The following is a 21707-nucleotide window of genomic DNA, read 5'->3' as shown; positions in this document are numbered from 1 at the left end:
TGCATCACAAGCTCTAACAACACTAGAAACGAAAGTTTGGCTAGTTGGTCCAAACATCCGAACAGGTTCTAACTTCTTTCTTTTTTTAACTCGCATTGTTCTCTACCTTTTGCATAACATAACCGCCTAAAGTGAGATATTAAAACGGCAGTAAGGGTCATTGCAAAACTTCTAGCTAGTCTGTCTCTTCAGCCATTGTATCTGACACTCAGACGAGACAGGGAACTGTAATTGTGAATTATGTATAGAGGTTAGAGGGAGTGGCCTCAGTGAATAAGAATGCTCATAGTTGTTTTTTTTTTTTTTTTTTTGGTTCACAGGCGGTGTGGCAAGGTCCTTCCTTTGGCAACGTCAGCGTACCAAGAAGGGCTACCCACTCACTACACTGCTGAGTATCACGAGAGGAAGGTGGGCATATTTGAAAGATCACTTGTGAAATTCCTTTTTAAGTGATATTTGTTGCTGCCCTGGCACCTTTAAAATAGGAACTATGGTTAAGAACATGACATGGTCATAATGAAATAATTAGTGAGCACGTCAGTTGCCCATTAGTTACACCTCCCCAAATCAAGTGTATCATGCAGTGTCTTCCAAAGCATGACCTGCATTCAAGGTACACAAATAGTCTCAGTTGCTCCACTTACAAACTAGAGAGCACTGCATTATGATTTGTAATCATTACGACACAGTAAAATTTTAGGCCAGTTGAAGCACCTCATCATGTGGCAATGCTTGCGCATGGTGTCTCGTACAAAACTACCACAGGCTCCTCAAATGACCTGAGCTTAGGGCTTAGCATGTACAACTGCCGATTCATATTGAATTGAGCAAAAGGCTCATTGAGAAAGGGGCAAGCAGTTATGGGAGGGAGTTCTTTATTCAGGAAGAGCAGTGGGACACTGCTGAGACAATTTTCAAAACCTGCTGTTGTGTGTGTCAAGTGAAATCAAGGATTTGAATGCCTTTCAGTGCTTTTCATCGCTTATGATAACTTGCATTTCAGTCTGTATGATTTTTGACCACATATACAATTGATCCCAGTGCTCAAACGTAGCTTCCAAGCTAAAAAGCTCAACATATTCGAGTTGTCTTGAGAGAAAGCAATTGTCCAAAACAACAAAGGTCTCAAGCTTTTTACTAAAAAAGCTGCCAGGAACTTGAGCGGCTTTATTGAATAACTGTTTGGACATGCGAACACTTATCTTTAGGCTTATGCATATATTTGAATGCTTTGAACAATGCAGTATTCAAATTCACTTCGCACCGAATTTAAATTTTTGAAAATTTCCAATTGTTCGAAACGAATGAATAAGTGCATATTAGTCTGCTAAAGCATAGTGTAAAGGTGGTTCCACTGCAGTAGGAAAGTGCTAAGCCATGAAAGCATGTATTTAGGTGTATGTTAGTTTGCATGTGACCTTTTGTAAATGTGGTTTCACTGCTGTTAAATTGGGCTAAGCCGTGAAAACACGTGCTCAGGAAAAATTTCCACTGCCGGGAAGCCCCACTTCAAGCCTGAATGAAGGTATTATTCTCACACCAATTCATTTTTTAAGTTTAAAAGCTTGTTGTACCGACTTATACGCCCTAAGTTTAGCAAGTTCTAAAATGTAACATATTTTGCATGCCAACCCTTGTACTCTGTTGAAAGTCAAATCATGCTGCAATTCAAAGTTGTTTCCACTTCTTTTGATGGAAAAGATGACATTTGCACAGGCCTCGTTTCAATAAAAAATATATATATTGGGCAAGTTAGTTAGTAAGGTAATGACAAATATGCCTGTTTTTCTTTATGATATGCGATATATATATCGTATTTACTCGATTCTACCGCGCCCTCGATTGTAACGCGCACTCGGTTTTCACGCCGAAAAAAAAAAAAGTAAGACATCGATTGCAACGCGCACCCATTTTTCTCGTTGGCCCGCACGATCACACTACTCGGGAAAACGACTCCTTTCGGGAGCGTCTTCCGTTTAAATATGAGGTACGGGGGAAGCTTGTGCCTATCTGACGTGCAACGGAGCATTGCCGTCACTTTTGTTTTACCGTGGCCCGATGCCAGCATGCGAACTTGCTTCACCCCCTTCTTCTCGATGGTTGTGGTGCCAGGCATGTCGAAGTAAAGAGGCGTCTGATCGGCAATTCCCGATTTGCCCAAGCAGGTAGCAGTTGTTGTGCCGCAAGTTTAGGATGAACCTCTGAAAACTGTGAAGCTTTTCTTCGTACTCCTCCGGCAAGTTTTGGCCCATGCCCGTTCGCTTTCGGAGGGAAAAGCCTTTCCTCTTCATAAAGTTAGTTAGCCAGCACCTGCTCACTTTGAACTGGCTCCGTGTTAGCCCTTTTTCTTAAGCTAACTGCATAGCCCGGACTTAGAGCAGTTCTGTCGTCACGGGCCGCTGTGCTGCTCGCTGCTCAAGCACATACTCGGCGAGCAGCTCTTCAATTTGTGGAAACCGACCCTGCTGTGGTCCACTGAAGCCTTTGCATAAATATTTGACAATCTTCTGCTTTTGTTTACGCCAGTCCCACACGCACGTTTCGGGAACTCCGAACGACCGCGATGCGGCCCGATTTCCGTCTGTTTCGGCACATGCGATGACTTTTCTTTTAAAAGCGGCATCGTGGTGCACTCGTCAAGTTTTTGGAGTCGGCCCTTCCGTGCCGTCGATGCTAATGATCTACAAGATGACGAACTCCTCAGCACACATACGAAGTGCCGCAGATGGGAAACACATAGGCAGAAATGGTTGATTCGCCATGCCGAAGCACGTAGGGGGGGGGGGGGGCATTTTGGAAATGCCGATAACAATAGAATGACCGTATTCATTTTTTTTTCGCACACGATTTTAACGCGCATGCGATTTATAAACTCGCTTAACCGGAAAAAAGGTGCACGTTAGATTCGAGTAATTACGGTACTATTCGAATTCGATCTGAAATTATTTGACCAAAGTCACTATTGTATTCACTTCGAATCTAAAATTCACTATTCGCACAAGCCTACTACCGTATTTACTCGATTCTAGCGCGCACCCGATTTCCACCGCGAAAAAAAAGAAAAAAACGTGCACCCATTTTTCTCGCTGGCCCGCATGATCACACCACTCGAAAAAACGACTCCTTTTGGGAGCGTCTTCCATTTAAATATGAGGTACGGGCGAAGCTTGTGCCCATCTGACGTGTAACAGAGCATTGCCGTCACTAGTTTTACCGTGGACCGATGTCAGCACGCGAACTTGCTTCACCCCCTTCTTCTCGACAGTTGTGGTGCCAGGCATGTCGAAGTAAAGAGGCGTCTGATCGGCATTTCCGATTTGCCCAAGCAGGTAGCCGTTGTTGCGCCGCAAGTTTAGGACGAACCTCTGAAAACTGTGAAGCTTTTCATCGTACTCCTCCACAAAACTTTTCGCATATGCATGTTTCCCTTCGGAGGGAAAAGCCTTTCCTCTTCATAAAGTTAGTTAGCCAGCACCTGCTCGCTTTAAACTGGCTCCGTATTAGACCTTTTTCTAAGACTAATTGCATAGCCCGCACTTGGAGCAGTTCTGTCGTCACGGGCCGCTGTGCCGCTCGCTGCTCAAGCACATACTCGCTGAGCAGCTCTTTAATTTGCGGAAACCGACCCTGTTGTGGTCCACTGAAGCCTTTCCGTGAAGCTTTGCTGTCGACAATCTTCTGCTTTTGTTTCCGCCGGTCCCGCACGTACGTTTCAGGAACTCCGAACGACCGCGATGTGGCCCGATTTCCGTCCGTTTCTGCACACGCAATGACTTTTCTTTTAAAAGCGGCATCGCGGTGCACTCGAGTTTTTGGAGTCGGCGCTTCCACGCCGTCGATGCTAATGCACTACTAAATGACGAACTCCTCAGCACACGTACGAAGTGCCGCACATGGGAAACACATAGGCAGAAATGGCCGACGCGCCATACCGACGAACGTAGGGGGCGGCCATTTTGGATTTACCGATGGCAATAGATTGACCGTAATTTTTTTGTTCGTACTCGATTCTAACGCGCATGCGATTTATGAACTCGCTAAACCGAAAAAAAGGTGCCCGTTAGATTCGAGTAATTACGGTAATCTTATTTTCATCTTTTATTCTGATGTACATTTTCTTTTCTACATGCCTTTTCCTTAGTTGGCACGAGCTTTCCAGATGTTTAGCACGCATGCAAGGGGCCCTGCGTTCCAGCGGTATGCACAGCAGCTGAAGGAGGACTGTGACCTTGTCTGGAAGTCAGGCCGACAGATGTGCGAAGTGCTCAGTCTGACGGGCAATCATTGCATCAATCCTGTAAGTTTGACCAAACAAATGGGCATGAACCTTTAGCCTATATCTGCAGTGTAAAGGAGGTGTCGAGAAGGGCTTAGGCTTCCTGATTTACTGATCTCTTTTACGAAAGCCGTCGATATTTGAAGAAGTGCCTTGTAAGCATCACATCATAGTGTTCTGTCCTCCAGAATATTGATGACTTTATATCCAGTTCATAGGTGCTGCCACCTTAGCCCTTACACGAATGATTTCTCAGTGTTGCATGTGTTGTCACATCAAATTGGCATGGTCATATCAGGACAGATGCGTTCATACAGTGGTTTTTGGGAGCACGAGCATACTGTGGTACCATTTGTTTGTATACTTAGTTATAGAAATGAAATAGAGAAGTTGACAGCAATATGGTGGCATCGTAGTAATGCTTCCATAGAATATAATATAGTATAGGTAATAATGTATAGTAGACACATAGCCAAGCAGTGCATGCACAGTTTGGCTGCTGTAAGTTATTCATTGTATCGAAATGCGAGATCAGTTACTCCTAGTTCTCTCTTTTTTTTTGCAGGTTCACAGAACTCCTGAGAATGCAGACGAAGTGAGAATAGAGGAGTGCCCTCTGCTGATGCCCCATCGAAGCCAAATGGTGTTGGTCTCAACCTGCAACTGTGGACGGCAGCAGAGCACACGGGAAGACCCTTTCATTCTCAAGGTACGGGCTGTTTCTGTTTTTCTCACTAAAGCATCATTTTTTTGTACTTTGTCTTGTAGCTGTTGTGACACTCAAATAAATGCTTGTTGCAACTTGTTATATGGAAAGGGAGAGTACTGATAAGCGAATTGGTAAAACCCACTAACATGGCGTACGAAATGTGCCTGATGCATTTCGGTCTTCGTGGAGTAGGAACAAATGTGCATTCCATTGTTGTGTGGAAATATTTAAGCAGTCGTTGCAAACCTCGATGAGAATTTACTGTGAAAACATGCCTGATTTGTGGGCAGGACTTTATCACAATAGTTTGTGTTTTTTTGTGTCCAACTTTTCGTTCGTGATGTCTGCTCTAAAGTGATTCGATGCAAACAGTTGTTACCAAGGACAGTGAGGATTACAGGTTTTGCTTCATAATCTGTCAAATTTTTATTTTGGTTTTCTTTCCACAAAGCAGGTTGATGAATTATTTCAATATTGCTATGTCCCTGAAAATGCACGAGTCCCTGACTTGAAAATAAGCTTTTGTTCACATAGTTAGTAATCTTTGTTTTGATTTAAAGAAATGAAATTTAACACTGAGAACTAGCCACATTAAACAGTTGGAAGGATGAACTGCTATTTATCTAATTAACATGTGCATGGCCAATCTTGGTACGAGTAGCTCAAGAAATACCAACTCAAGAAAAGCAGGCTCAGGAAAGAATCACGGCAACGGTGAGCGTTGTTCTGTTGCGTTGTATTTCTTTGTTGTGTGTGTGCGAGTAATTTTTTTGTGCTAGTTACTTGTAGTAATAATGTCAGAGCTACAAGTTGTCATTCTTAGGCAGGTCCAACGATCCTTCCTTACAAGCTAACTATCAAAACCTGGCATTTCTAGGCTGCCAATTATGACTTCTATCTGAGAGTCAGTGCTGACTGCTGCGCTGTCCTGGAGCGAATCAACTTCCCAGCCTTTGAGCCGAGCACTGCTGACCAGGAACAGGCTGCAGCGGATGAAAGCGAAGCACCTCATGTCGAGCTTGAGCCTCCGAGATCACGGAGTAGAGCGAAAAGCCTGTCGCACAGTGAATCCAGCTCGCGAAGTGCCTCACCGCTCTCGGAGTCAGACTTCAGCTCGCAGTCACCAGTCTCTAGCAATGACTCAGGTTGGTTCCGATTGCTATTTTCTTGAAAGTATTGAGCTGTACCATTATTCAGAAGTGCACAGGCCTCGTGACTTTTTTTGCTGTGGGTTGGGGTGTATAAACTTTGCAGCTTTCTATCAGAAATGATGAACACAATTGTTCGTCCCCAGTGGATCTACAAGTGTCCTGTAGACTGCCGAGACCTTTTAGTATACTGTCTATTCTTGTTACTACAGACGATGATAATCTGGGAGAACAAGTCCATTTTATTTGAATTCCGTGATATCCAAACTCCACGTAGGGGGGGGGGGGGGGTGCATTGCCGTGTGATGATTGTTTTAATTTAGCTCAGTAATATGAAGCGGGATAGTTCTGCTGATACGTGCTGGATGTATTCAACAGCATGGTTACGAAAAACTTCAATCACAGTTATGGAAGTGCTGTTCCAATTGCTCCAAACAGTAATTTTTATTAGTAATTGCTCTAAACCTGCTCCCAAATGACACTTAGAGAGTGAGAATGACTAACTTTTCCTGTTTGACCTATTCATAAGTCCTAGAGAAGCTCGAAAAAATTTGTGCACTATCGTCCAAGTGCACACCTAGTGTGGAGCATTATTGGAACTTATCTCATTTGTGCGACAAGGCATATAAAGCATATAGCTAATTTGGCAGTTTTTGTTTTTGTTTTTTCTTCTCTCAGCTAGACATGCAAGCTAGTGTGGGGAAATGTGAAAATGACCATGATTGTTTTTTATTAATTATCTACTTCATATTTGACAACAGTTATAACGAACTGTGGTTTATTCTAAAATGTGGCCTTCAGCTCTACCGGTTCGATTTGATTTCTGCCACAAATACTAGTATTTTAAATTGTAGCTCAATTGGCAACACATCTTTGGCAACCTGCCATTGTTTGTTTTCTATGAAATTTACATTGTTGTCTGTTACATATATTTCATAATAAATATTTTATTTACAAGATGCTTCGACAATGCTCCAAACTACAATTAATGTATAGCAAATTTAATGTCAACTCCTAAAGCACCAATAGCTGCTCTGAACTAGCATTTTTTTTCTGCTCCCAAAACATTTATGGCTGCTCCAAAGTAGTAAATTTCCTGCTCCAAAGTATACTTCAAAATGTTAAAGGTCACTTCCATCACTGCAATCACAAGCCGCAGTTATTAACGAAATTGCAGTGCAAGTCCTAATGAATGAGCGAGTGCCATAACAGTTGGTGCAGGGACGCAATGTGGCCCCTGCACAGCAGCCAAGCTTGCTTTGATAATGAATTCGTAGCAGGCTTTTTCAGCCAGTTCTGTCGATCGGCTGGACAATCCAAAGTTGGTGTGAGAGTTCTGACTGAGCAGCACCAAGGCACTTCTGACGTTCCAATTTGACAGGTGAACCCACTGGCTTGGAGGAACATCTTAGTATTTTTAAAATTGTTCATCATGCCGAACAACGTTACTGCGATAAGTGACGAACATCTATCACAAAACGCAAACAAAACTTTTTATTTGCACTAAGCTCGAATAAAGACTAGTGGTTAGAAACTGGAAAGCACTCTTCAGTAATGATGCAATCACATTGCACCACATTTCAGTCAGCTTCAACACTTGAACCATTGGCATGACTAACGTGCTATCAGACTGGCTGGGCTGGAGGCTTGGCTTGGCAATAAGCAACCACTGTCATCAGCTGCTATTTAGAATTACGTACCATTGTTTTCTCACGAAGAGAGTGGCATGGTTCATAGAGTTTCCTAATATACACTAGAGGGAACTCTGGCGCTAGTGTCTATGGGAGCTGCAACGCACGGTGCTTCAGCGAGCATGGGTATGATGGGTAGCACACTGATTTGTCTAATCTTCGTACTTCTGGCCTGCTTTTGGCTCCGTGTGTGTTCGTGTGGCTTGGAGCTGCTTTCTTACGAAAGAAATATTAGCAAATGTTCAGCGGTTGTGCTTCACCTTCTTATTCTTTTAGACTTACCTTTCCAAATCGGGTCACAAAGTTTAAAAGGGTTGAATCTTTCTTTCAAAACAAAACCAAAACAGCAATAAACAAAGCCATAAGTATGATCCGCCACTTGCAAGTACGAAGACTAGGCAAATGTGTGTACTACCCATCATTCCCATGGTCGCTGAACGATCGCAGCGCCAAAGTGCCCTCTAGTTATTTTTAAGAAACTCTATGGCATGGTCAGACGTGTTGTCGGGCCACGTAAACACGGCGAAAGTACGCTTTATGCGTGCAATTTTTTTTACAAATGCCACTAATTTTGTCCACTATGGCCAATAGTTAATTGTATTGCAGTCTTTAAAAGTGAACCTCGATCCATTAATTTAATACACAAACCTAACATAGGCTGAATAATGGTCTGTTGTATCTGAAAGTCTGTTGTATGCAGGCCTGTTATGATGAGCATAGGCTGTATGAAACTTTTACGACTGGACAGCTTAAATGACTAACTTTTCACTCTTGTTGCAGTTCGTTGACCAGGTAATTACCTCATTTTGGTCATTTTAGATTTACAGTATGACTTAGAGGGATATGGCAAGGTATATCGATCAAAAAGCAAACTTTAGTTTCATTACTAAAAAGTAGTTCAGGTTTTAAAGAGCAGAATCATGCATTGGTGACTGCATAGGAACGCTCAAAACCATTTAGAGATGTCACCAAAAACCGTGCCTCATGACAGAGGCAAGGGCTTGTTTTTTTATGTAGCTTCACGACATAGCATGCCAGCATTCTAGTGAAACCACCTTTCCAAAGAGTTTTGTGCGGTGAAAAAAAAAAGAAAAAGAAAAAAGACGGCTGTTCATTCATTTTACTTCGAAATTTCAAATAAATTGAATTAGTTTCAGAGTGAACTCAAATACTGTAATATTCATTCGAATAAACGAAGTGCTCAAATATTTGCTCATTTCTATAGAATATAAATGTTATTTACTTCTTTAAGCTCACACATTAGAGACAGTATTAGAATGTTTTCATCCAGCTGTTTTGTTTTCCTGCATGTTTATGTTGCAGATTCTGCATCCTCTGATCATGATGACAGCGACAAAAGTATATCATTGTCAGACGCTCAAACACAGCAAACGGATGACCCTGATGATGATGGTAAGTGTCGATTGTGTCATTTTTTGTTGTGTTGTATTATTTTTGTAATATGATTTATTGTAATCTTTGTGTTAACTATAAGTCCTGATGCTCCCTTTAAGTAGACATAGACAGTGGTCATGATGGGCCATCCATATTATGTCTAGTAATGAAAGAATACTAGACATAAAGAATGATAATGTGTTTATTTGAAGACACTGTTCTTGTCTTGTTACATCTTGAGAACTTCTAACGTTTCTGGTGTTTTAACGCATTCCTTGGCATCCTGAGAATTCAGTGGGAAATGCCTTGCTGTTCATTACAAAAGAGAATTTCTACAAGTTTGCTTACCAATAACATATACACATTTTTATGGTTTCATGGTCGAAGTGAATTTCTTTCAGTATGATAGTTATTGAGAAACGACATCCTGTACTTTTAGAGTATAGAAGCTTAACGGGCAGATGCGGTGCCATCTTGTGGGCCAGCTTTGTTTTTAATTATGAGGTATCTGAGTGTAGTAGCACTCATGAAACGGAACGAAATTATATGCCAATATGATATTCTGAAGATGTGGCTAGTATGTGGTAGTCTCAACTCTCTAAACCAGGGGTTTCAAACTCGCGCGCTGGCGGGCTGCACTGACGCATTTTAGTCCTGCGAATACAGAGACTGAGTAGGGGGTAAAAGTGGGGAAAGCAGGAGCTGTTGATTGCACAAATTGTCAGCAAATGTTACCATTTGAGAGAGAAAAAAAAAGAAACCCTTCCCATATCTTATGTACATCTAGGCAATTTTAGAAGGAGATTAGGTGCCAGGATTATGACATTTGGGTACCGATCGCCTAAACGACCTAAAATTTGGACGCTGGTTTGGAAAAGTATTTTTTATTTCCTGGTTTGCTTCAACGCATGGTGTCCACATGAGATGCCGCACCAAAGCAATGTCTGAAATAAGTCAAGCCTATGTAGCTCATGTAGCGCATGCTTACGAAAAGAATAAAAAATATGGGATGAATACAGTCGTGTGTGAGCTGCGGACCGCATGCAAGAGGTTTGTGGGCCGCGTGTTTGAGACCTCTGCTCTAAACCAAAGTCGAAGTGCTGCGGATCACCAAGGTAATTGAAATAACTTCACCGCATTGGTGCTTGTACAAGAAACTTTTAGTTTTTTTGTGTCCCTAAGTGTCTGCATCATGATACATTAGCCAGTGTCACTTTTGCAGTCGCTGCTGCTGATTTATGTAAGTGCAACCAGGAGACATATGGTCAGTACTCTCATTTATTATTCTGTAAGCAGCGATGTTATACCTAGGCTTATTAGCTGCAAAACGTTGGTAAACCCTTTTTGGTTTCACAGCTTTGCAATAATGTTGGGAAGTACAGGAAATAAGGACTTGACGAACTGCGAGGAGATACTCTGTGATATTTGCGATACAAGGCCCCTCGCAAATGTGCACAAGCAAATAAATGAAGCAAGAAAAGTGTTTTGTAAGACGTCAGACCCGCACAAGCAGAAACGCAAAGGCAAAATAGCAGCCAGCACCAGTATCGTACTCTTTAGTATTTATTTATTTTTTGTTATTGCTGTTGTAGTTGCAATGGTGCCTATTTAGTGTTCATTGGAAATGCAGGCAAATGAAAACATGATAATCTCCTTTTCGTGCATTGCCTCATTCGCTTCTAACATTACACTGACCTAATCCAAGGTCTGCGCTCTTCTACGTCATTTTCGCCTGCAGAAGTTATGGTGTGGGCTGCCACACATTAATGCAGTTGGCAGCGATGTAGTGATTTGTGTGATTAAAATAATAAATCTATCTTTGTCGGTGCTCTGACCTAGGCTGAAATTATTCCCAGCAATCAGTCTACACAATTCACAAATAATAAGTGGGTGCTTCGAAAATGTTGGAGGGCCCATTTCAGACTTTAGAGGGCTGGCCGTGTTTAGACAGGCTTCTCATTATGTTCCGTTTCTCTTTGCCATACTTAATATAGTTGACTGAAGGTACACCACTTTCAGATGCAGCCAAGGCTGCCTTGGTGCCATCCAACACGGAGTATCTCCCGGGAATGTTGCATTCACTCAGTCCCCCGGGTCTCCTTCCTAGCTATAGTGCGTGGTCTCTAGTCTGCCTTGGGCCATCGAGTCTCTACTCGCATAATATAGGTGAGTTAATTGCTCAATTTCTTACGAATACATTTTGCATGTTTTTCATTCTTACCTGAAACTTGCTTGTAGCTTAGGGGTACTGCCTTTTTTTTTGCACTTGCACAGCTGTAATATGCAGTATGGTCTGGTGCAGCCACTGTGCACTGTGCCTTGCACTCATGTTGTGAGGCTGACAATGTGTTCAAAGCAGTGGCAGGCTGTGTATTATACAGTTAAACCCCTTTGCAAGACGTAATCTCTGGGCAGCAATTGTTGTCTTTTATACGAGATGCCTCTTATAACCAGGAGACCTCGTATGCATTTTCCTATCCCCCGTATTTTACTGTAGGCATACCGGTGTCTCATACCCATTTGTCTCTTATATCAGCGTCTCTTATAAAGGGGTTCGGCAGTATATGGTAATCTGTTCATATGCTTGTGGCTCTCTGCAGGCATTCAGGACCAGCCAGGATTTGTGGCTGGCACCAACTTCCTGCTGCCCTGGGATGTGGCTGTCAAAGTGGACAAAGACCGCTGGCCTTCTCTTTGGGAGGGCAAGAGGGCCCAGACATGGAAGGGCAAGAAGAACGCCAAAGGTGACAGACACCTGTGATCAATGAGCTAGTGCATCAATTGATGGGTCAGTTGGGGAGCAGCCGGGAGAGTGTGCGGTTGTATTGTCGGCGTACTCAAAACTTTTTAAAGAGATGCATTCAAATGAAACACGTTCCGGGAATACATCGTGTCTGACGCAAAATCAGCTTCATCGTAGTATGCTGAATTAATTATTCACACGCATTGTATTTGTGACATGCAGATATCGGCTATGAATGGGCGAGTTGTAGTTTTGAAGTTTGATGCGAATTCGAAGTGAGTAGGGATTTTGCACAATAGTTTCGAATCATATATTAGTTCGAATTGTATATGTTCCTTACTGTAAAGCATTTTTGGTGATGACCCAACTGACTTTCACAATATTTTTAAGAATCGAAACTGGGGGTCTGCGAGTGTCACTTTTTATGGTTTGAAGTGAAGGGGCAGCAAATTCAAATAGTGGCAGAATTTAAATAGTAATAGGGCCAAAGTTACAAGTGGTAAAGTTGGTCAAGTTTTAAAATTTGCTATATGTATTTAGAGCATATATGCTCTTTCAGCATGCTTTTAAACATTACAAAAAATAAATCGAGGTGCAGATAATCCGTATATTGTAACCTTGAAGTCTGACTTTATGATACTCCCCTCCCCCCCACCCCCATCTTAATAGGGAACCCAATGCACGCCTATGCTAAAGAGGTAAAGGTGAAGTGAGACTGGAAGGATCTGATAGTTCTCACCGTGTGGGTGCTTGCGCTTCCCCAGCTGCAACATGCTTGGCCTAAAGGACTTTGGCCTTCTCCTCATAAATGAGGTTGCTGCTGCAGTAGCTACTTTACTGAAAGTACCTGCCTCCCTGCCTTTTACGTAAAACACCTTTGGGAGGCATCAATGCAATTTTCCTGTCTCTCACTTGTAGATATTGTGGTCACTTGTGGTTCATTCCGAAATTGTAGATAATGTCACCTATCACTTCCACAATTTTGTGTTGTGTACACTGCTTTTATGCTTCTATATAGTGCATGATTTTAGGCCTCAATGCATCCACAATACACCCTACGATCCCAATCATTGGTCATTGCCAACACCACATAAAAGACATAATGCACTTTGGCCACCCATGGCCCTTATACCACGAAACCCTACTAATCATCATCATCGTAAAAACAGTGGTGCCGATTCCTATTTCATAGCTGTGTCAAGTATTGCTTATTGCTCTTACTGTGTGCGCACAGGGGATGGTATGCAGTTCACCGTGAAGGTGTTCATTGGGGTGGAATACGAATGCCACCATGGCCACAGGTTCATGTGCTCTTCGCCCGAAAGGATGCTGCGTACCACTAGCACTGGCCTAGTTAAGGTGAGCATTAGGGTTTCACATGCTGTGCATTGAGCGAAACATCTTACTCATGTACTATGTTTGAAGTAAACTCAAACCTTATAATAAAAAGTTTCATCTTACATGAAAATAAGTTTGTTGTATCCAAAACTTTTTTTATACAGGTTTACTTCTAACACTATATCTGTTGCAAGACTGTTTTTAATTTACTTTGTTGTAAGCAATATCTTGTTATATCCAGGTTCATTATATTGAGGTTTGAGTTATACTCATTTATTACATCAACAGCGAAACATATTGTTCATTGACTATACTTAAAGAATATTTGTTGGCTATGTAATTGAACATATTTATTCATCATTTATCCGCTCATCACAACTACACTGAGGATAAAATAGGCAATGTAGTTCCTAATAACTGGATAGTTAGTGGTGCAGACTTCTGGTGAATTAATGAATCTCCAAATTTGGTAAGATTATGTATATTTTCGTGATTGTGGGGGGTATTTTGTTAGCGTTCTGTCTCGGAACAGAGGTGGGATGGAGTGAGAGGATAAGAGGGAGCAACAGTCAATAGGTGAGCTGAGGAAATTCAGAAATGCTTGAAACGCATCAAGAAATATAGAATTTCTATAGCTGTACATCAGTATTGGCAGAAAATTCAGAAATGCTTGCAACACATCAAGAAATATAGAATTTCTACAGCTGTACATCAGTATTGGCAGCCATGTTTTTTCAAATCTTGAGATTGAAGAGATTTCAAAGCGTCATGACTTCAGCACTTTTTCGTGTTAATGTCTTCAATGGACGCTAGGGGGTGTGAAAATTTGACGAATTTTTCAGTGGTGATTGAACCAAACTATCACCACAGAATTGAGGTTAGCTAGGTATAAAACAGGCTAATTCGATTCTCCAGGTCAAAGTGCTTACGTTTCAATCCAATCCCAGTCATCCAGAGACCGTTCTGTATACATTTCATTGACAAAACGGGGCCTGCACCTGTTCTGAGGTTATTCTCACGTCTTGATGATCAAACAAGCCTTTAGCAAACTTGCGCGGCGTCTTCCCATTATTTTTTTCCATCCCACCTCTGTTTGTGACAGAACTCTTTATTATATAGACCCCCTGGTTCTTTTTAGGCCTATCCTTATGTAAACTCAGTATTTCTTGGCTATGATGCATTGAATATAATACCTCAATAATGCTATAACAGCTGCTATAGATGTCATGATAAACAGCTATTACAAATTATAATGTTATGAAGAAGGTAGGGTGCTTACATTTTACCGTATTTACTCGCATAATAGGCACACTTTTCTTCAGAAAATCCAGCTCGAAGTTAAGGGTAAAACTTTCGAAAATTTTTTCGACTCGGTTCTCGTGCTTTGAATCTGCACATTTGTCAAGTAAAAAGTGACTTTATTGTTTACTAATTAATTCAGCATAAAACAAACATACCTATGCACCTTTTAATGAACAAGTGAGAGCCATCAACTGCACACACACACACACGTAAAATTTATTTACTCAAAAGTCGTAGGTGTTCCTCCTTTTCCGAACTTGGAGTTCGAGTTGTAGAGCACACATTCATCCTCGCCGAGCGGGGATTCGTTTTCGGTGTACGAATCATTTGTACCCCACAACATGTTATCCTCATTCGCATCCAGTGCGTTCCAGATACCCATCTTTTTTAAGCTTTTCCTGACGGCTTCGTCGGAGATTGCTTGCCACGCTTCCACCATCCAAGCGCACAGCATTTCTACAGGCGGCATCTTAATCTTACCACCTGGAGTCAGCTGATGTTGTCCTCCAGCCATACAAGTAGCACAGCCTTCGAACATTGTCTTTGAAAGGCTTATTCAAGGACACGTCCAAAGGCTGCAGTATCAATGTGAGGCTGCCCGGAATCACTGCCAGATCTGTGCACAGTTCCTTTAGCTCATTTCGTACTTTGTCTACTAGGTGCCCACGAAAACTGTCCAGGACAAGTATGGACGAGAACAACAGACAACCCGGGCGCCGACCCCAGACTGTTTTCACCCAATCCACCATGAGTTCTGCGCCCATGCAGCCTTTTTCCTGGACTCTGACGTAGATGCTTTGAGAGAAATTTGCCTTTATTTATTTTTATTATTTATTTATTTAATACTGTAAGCCTTTCTCAGGCTCATACAGGGTGGGCGAGCAAATATACACAGTCGCGTACAAACCAGGCAATATCGCACATAGCGGAAGAAACAGAATCACAAGAAGATGGTGAAAATAAAACTTGTACGATGAAAGCAATTGTACAAAATCATGGACAGGTCACAAAACATCAAGGTATCAGCAGGGGGTACTGTGATCAGTGTGTTCGGAAGCGCTCACAAACATAAAAAAAAAAAAAAGCAAAAGTTGCTTTTAGTCTTCATAAAACAGGCTTTCTACATTCCGAACAAATGAATCTACAGAGGAATGATTAACGCATTCACGTGGCAATTTGTTCCACTCTTCCACTGCTGACGGGAAGAATGAATATTTAAAAGTGTCACAGCGTGACATAAATGGTCTAATGCACTTATTGTGGTTGGTACGACGGGAGTGATGGTTAGGCAGCTTTATATAGTTGTCTTTATCTATGTTTAAACCGTTGTGATACAAAAGAAAAATAAACTTTAAGGAAGAGACACGGCGACGGGCTGCAAGGGTCGGCAAGCATGCCCGCCTGCGCAGCTCAGTGACACTGTCATGCCTCGAATACTTAGAATAGATAAAGCGAAGGGCCTTGCGTTGGACCATTTCTAATTTGTCGGAAAGGTATTTTTGGTGGGGGTTTCAAACAATGCTGGCGTACTCGAGGATCGGCCTTATGAGAGATTTATATGCTATCATCTTTACATTAGGAGGCGCCAATGCAAGTTTTCGACGCAGGAACCCCAGCTGGCGATGGGCTTTTGTGTATGTGCTGCTTATATGTGCATCCCACTTCAGTTTACTTGTAAAGGTAACGCCCAAGTATTTAACAGCGTCGTTTCTTGCAATGTTTGTGCCGACCAAATTGTAACTAAAATGCTGTATTGTTTTTCTGCGAGTTATGCTAAGGCAAGCTGTTTTTGACACGTTAATTTCTATTCCCCACTCAAGACACCAACATGCAATATTAGCTAGTGTGGTATTAAGTCTAAGCTGGTCATCAGTTGTGCGGATAGTGGTGTAGATCACGCAGTCGTCAGCGAATAATCTCATTTTAACGTTAGGCTCAAGGCACATATAGATATCATTAACATATATTAGGAACAAGGTGGGACCTAAAACAGAACCTTGTGGTACTCCGGAAAAAACTTCCAATGAATCAGAGGCTGTGTTGTTTACGGTTACATACTGGCTTCGATTTGATAGATACATTTTTATCTATGCTATTATGTTACTGTTAATACCAATAGACACAAGTTTGTCAATCAATTTACTGTGAGGCACCTTATCAAAAGCTTTGGCGAAGTCTATAAATATGGAGTCGGTTTGCAATTGTGAGTTAATAGTAGTTACGAAGTCATGCGTTATTTCCAAGAGTAGAGTAACGGTAGACAGGTTTTTACGGAATCCGTGTTGGTTTGGGTGCAATAAGTTGTTGTCTTCTAAATAAGTAATTATTGCCTTGTTGATTACATGTTCCAATAATTTACAGCAGCAGCTAGTTAGCGAGATAGGCCTGAATGTTTCTATGGACAGCTTGCTCCCGCCTTTATGAATTGGAATAACCTTTGCACACAACCAGTCGGCAGGTAAAGAAGCTGTTAGCAGGGATGCTTTAAAAATTGCTTCAAGGAAGGGACATAGTTGCTCTGCGTAGCATCGAAGGAATACATTTGAAATATTGTCAGGACCCACTGATTTCTTAACATCGATCTGCAACAGCAGGTTCAGAATACCTTCCGTAGTGACAACGACATCGGGCATTAAAAAAGGATGCACCGGAGCAACAGGGCTGCTTGGTGCGCATGCTCGTGTAAATACCGACTGAAAATACCTATTGAAAGCATTGGAAACGGTCTGCGCTTCCTTTACGATAGTACCCTCAATTTCTACTTCAGTTGTTGGGTTTTCAGGCCGTGCCAAGAAACGCCAAAATTTTTGCGGCTGATCCGTCATGAAGCGAGATAACGTATGTGAAAAAAAAGTTTGTCTTGCATTTCTAATTTCCACCTTAAGCTGAGATGCAAGTTCCTTTAAGATGATTGGATTCCTCTTTTTCTTACGCATTCTCTGTACCCTTCTTTTAAGGTGAATAATACGGCGATTGATCCATGGTGTTTTTCTTTGTGTGCGTTTTAGTTTCGTTGGGATAAAATTTTGTTCACAGTACGTAATTATTTTTTTCAGTTGAATCCACATACCATTAACACCCTCACATTCCTCTAGAGAAAACGTCTCTAGGGCTGTGTCGAGGTAATCAATAACACAAACATCATTAGCTCTAGTGTAGTCTTTCACGGCTATCCGTGAATTTGTGCCATCGGGTTTGGTATTTAAGCATTCAAGGTTAAAAGTTATGATTAACATTTTGTGGTCAGATATTCCATCTTCTACAGTGGCTTTACCGGATAGCTTATCGGAAAGAAAAGCTAGGTCTAGTATGGAGCGAGTGTTTCCTTGAATTCGGGTTGGTTCCTGGACCAACTGGGACAATGAAAAATTGAACATTAAATCGTATAATAGCTCGCTGTTGGCGGTATTTCTAGTACTTGTTAAGTTTTCCCAGTCAATAGCGAGATTGAAATCTCCAGTAAGAATCAATTTGGTACGGGGGGTAACCTTATCAACCAGATAGTCATGTATTTGTAAAAGGTAATCATCAGACGCATTTGGTTTTCTGTAGATGCCACCAATCAATACTGGAGCATCGTGAGCAAATATTGTGCACCAAACGCTTTCGTGATACGCGATACCCTTTTCTCTACGATATTGCAAACCACGTTTTATTGCAATGGCGACCCCGCCCCCGCGACCGTCACGATCTGACCGAAGTAGGCAGTATGAAGAAGGAACAATTTCAAAATCAAGAATGTCTGGGTGCAGCCACGTTTCAGTTATCACGACAATATCAGGAGTGTACGAAAATAACAATTCTTCTAGCTTGTCAGTTTTGTAAACAATGCTACGGGCATTCAAACATACCAATGAAAACGGTGTGGTGGCTTGCGGGTGTCACGCGTTGCTTTTCGCGCGACCATCGTGACGTGCCCTTCTCATGGAAACTCTTGCATTTTTTGCTTCATCCCATACGTACAAGTCGTCATCTATCTTTAGTTTATCGAATTTAAGAGTGACCTTAACACCATGTCACTGACGTAGATGCTTTGAGAGAAATTTGCCTTTGGGAGTGTCCTACATTTAAAAATTACATAAGGCGGTAGCTTGCGCCCATCCGCTGTCACTTCCAGCATTACGGTGCATCAGCGCCAGATGTTCTGACGATGATGCTCTGTGCACCTTTCTCCTCCACTGTCGTGTTCCGTGGCATATCAAAGCAAAGGGGGTCTGAGTAGCGTTGCCGATCTGGGACAAAATAAAGTCTTTCGGCTGTCGGAGCTTTCTAACGAAACAGTGGAAGTCCACCACTTTGTTTTCATATGCTGCGGGCAAGCGCTGGCACAAGTTGGTCCGGCTTCGCCATGCGAGGCCATGGCGCCGCATGAAACGAGTTGTTCATCCTGAGTTGGCTTTGAACTCCTTTGCTTCGATGCACTGCGCTTGGGCTATTCCGCGTGCCTCAGTCTGCACAATATTCAATGACACGGCACAGCCGTCTTGTCGTAGCTTCCGTATATGCTGGACCAGTTGCTCTTCGACGTCCAGATACCTGCCGGTCTTGGCACCACAGAAAACCCGTCGTGTCTTCTTCGTCGCCTTAAGTTTTTTTTTCTTGATCCCTCCAGTACCGAATTCCGGTTCCTCCAACACCGAAATGCCTGCTTGCAGCCCGGTTGCCGTGCTCCAGCGTGTACTGCACTGCCTTCAGTTTAAATCCAGCTGTGTAGCTTGCGTACTTCCCCATGGTGGAACTAAAGTTGAATACACGGCCACAACATACACACACCGTCACACCGCTTGCAAAATGGCGCTTCTTTCTTTTTCTCTGATGGTGGTGATGGCGTTGAGCCCCCGGCTTGTACACGTGACCTCTAAGGAGCACGGCGATTTGAGGGGTATCAGTAATTCATTGAAAAGCTGTTTCTTCTTTCGCTTATAGGCGTTTTTTTTTTTAAGTTTTATTTCGGCAAACACATTGGTTAGGTCGTTGCACTTCGAATTTTTTGATTTGCTAATCGATTTGTCTTTTTTTCTTCCATGTACGGGAACCGCATTCCAACTGTACCTCTGGGGGGTAGAATCATTTGTGATCACGGCCAAGTTCCCCTATTATGCGCGGATTAAAAAAAATCGAATTTTCGGCGAGCATACTAGGGGTGCGCCGATTATGTGAGTGTGCCGATTATGCGAGTAAATACGGAATATGATAGTAATTATTATTTTCTGTTATTAATAATTAAGTTATGCTTCAAACCAAATTTCACCTATATTTTTCTTAAAATGAGCTGTACAAGAAGAGTAAAAACAGTCAGCATTTTTTCGTAACTTTTCAAAGGCATTATAGGGTTAAGAGAAGTACTTGTTGCCGTGAGTCAAGACATATCCTGTACATCTGTAAACTATGTATCTGATCTAAAAATCATATGGCTTAACTGTCATGCCTCACCATTTGATTTTACTAGGCGTTAGCTATCAGCTCCCTCAAAGTGCTCCCGACTTCTCTTTCAAGTTGAACAACCTGCTTAATGAGATAACAACCAAACACCCTAATATGCATGGGATTCTGTTTGAAAACTTTAATTTTCCTAATATCGTTTGGTCAGACACGCACGCTCCAGTGGCTACATCAAAGGAATCGAACGAGTTTCTTGAGGCATGCCTAAACTTTAATTTATCCCAAGTGGTCACACAACCGACTCGTGTCGCAGGTAATTGCCAAAATATTCTAGACCTTGTCCTAACAAATTACCCTCAAGGTGTGTCATCCATTACATATCTTCCCGAAATCAGTGACCACAACGTTAATCATGTAGACTTTGTGGTAAAACCTCTCTTGACCCCAACTGTTAAAAAACTATTCGTTTATATGATAAAGGAAATTGTCAAGCAATGAACCATGACTTAATACAGTTTTATCCCAAATTTTAAAGCACCTTTCCTTCTCATACTGTAGGCGAAAACTGGCACATTTTTAAAGATGAACACACAATTTAGTAGACAAATACATTCCTCTAATTACAATCTCCACTAATTCAGCCAAGCCCTGGTTCGATAAAGCACTGAAGCAATTAGAAAATGAAAAGAAACGGCGGTTCTGCGCAGCCAAGTCCCGTAGCACACCTTCTGCATGCAATGCATACAAAGACGCTGAAAGTGCTTACCTTGAAGCTATTCGTCATGCTAAACGCTCATTTTTTCACTCTGACTTACCCAACATGCTTAAGAACAACCCAAAAAAATTCTGGCAAGTTATAAACCCTCATGACACGCGCTCTGTTGCTTTATCGAACGAATCAGGTGATGCCCTAACAGACGCTGAATGCGCCCATGTCTTCAACACCCCCTTTGCATCAGCATTTATTCATGAAACTGAAGTGTCATTCTCTGTTCCTCTTGCCGCTTTTGAATGTACTATGCCACCAATTACATTTTTTGGATCCGGTATTTCATCCTTAATAGACAACAAAGGTGGTCTAGTGGCTAAGGTACTCGGCTGCTGACCTGCAGGTCATGGGTTCGAATCCCGGCTGTGGCGGCTGCATTTCCAATGGAGCCGGAAATGTTTTACGCACGTGTGCCCAGATTTAGGTGCATGTTAAAGAACCCCAGGTGGTAGAAATTTCCGAAGCCCTCCACTACAGCGTCTCTCATAATCATATCGTGGTTTTGGGACGTTAAACCCCACATATCAATCAATCAGACAACACAAAAATTTCGTCGTCAGCTGGTATGGATGATATTACATCAAAAGTTCTCATAAACACGAAACATATTTGTGCAGCATATCTATGTTTATTGTTTTCACAGTCACTTTAAACAGGCATGCTACCCCTTGACTGGAAACCTGGAAAGGCCGTTTCAGTTTACAAATTCGGCAATAAACAGTCCCTATTATATTATCACCCCATCTCATTAACCAGTGTACCATGTAAAATACTTGAACGTATCATCTATACACATATCATGGACTTCCTTGATTCTAACCACTTCTTTCATCCATCACAGCATGGCTTTAGAAAAGGATTTTTGTGCGAAATGCAGCTAGCCATGTTTGTTCACAACTTGCACGTAAATCAGGTTTCTAACTTACAGACTGACGCCATCTTTTTAGATTATTT

The 21707-nt window shown here is 42.0% G+C and overlaps 1 protein-coding gene across 2 annotated transcripts in view; it reads left to right on the top strand.

Annotated features, from left to right (window-relative positions):
- LOC119176851 (nonsense-mediated mRNA decay factor SMG8) overlaps nucleotides 1-21707 on the top strand; it is a 39812-nt gene that overhangs the window by 13701 nt on the left and 4404 nt on the right. Inside the window, exons 12-20 of one of the 2 annotated variants that reach the window (XM_075889214.1) lie at nucleotides 321-408; nucleotides 4142-4297; nucleotides 4842-4985; nucleotides 5863-6130; nucleotides 9148-9237; nucleotides 10442-10483; nucleotides 11239-11385; nucleotides 11820-11963; nucleotides 13197-13321. In XM_075889214.1, the coding sequence (XP_075745329.1) occupies nucleotides 321-408; nucleotides 4142-4297; nucleotides 4842-4985; nucleotides 5863-6130; nucleotides 9148-9237; nucleotides 10442-10483; nucleotides 11239-11385; nucleotides 11820-11963; nucleotides 13197-13321 (1204 nt within the window). The remainder of the gene's footprint in view (nucleotides 1-320; nucleotides 409-4141; nucleotides 4298-4841; nucleotides 4986-5862; nucleotides 6131-9147; nucleotides 9238-10441; nucleotides 10484-11238; nucleotides 11386-11819; nucleotides 11964-13196; nucleotides 13322-21707) is intronic. The other variant, XM_037428202.2, reaches the window with a different exon arrangement.

Source organism: Rhipicephalus microplus, chromosome 3 (assembly GCF_043290135.1).
Source record: "Rhipicephalus microplus isolate Deutch F79 chromosome 3, USDA_Rmic, whole genome shotgun sequence".
Taxonomy (NCBI): Eukaryota; Metazoa; Arthropoda; class Arachnida; order Ixodida; family Ixodidae; genus Rhipicephalus; species Rhipicephalus microplus.
This window is presented reverse-complemented; position numbering and strand designations above follow the sequence as displayed.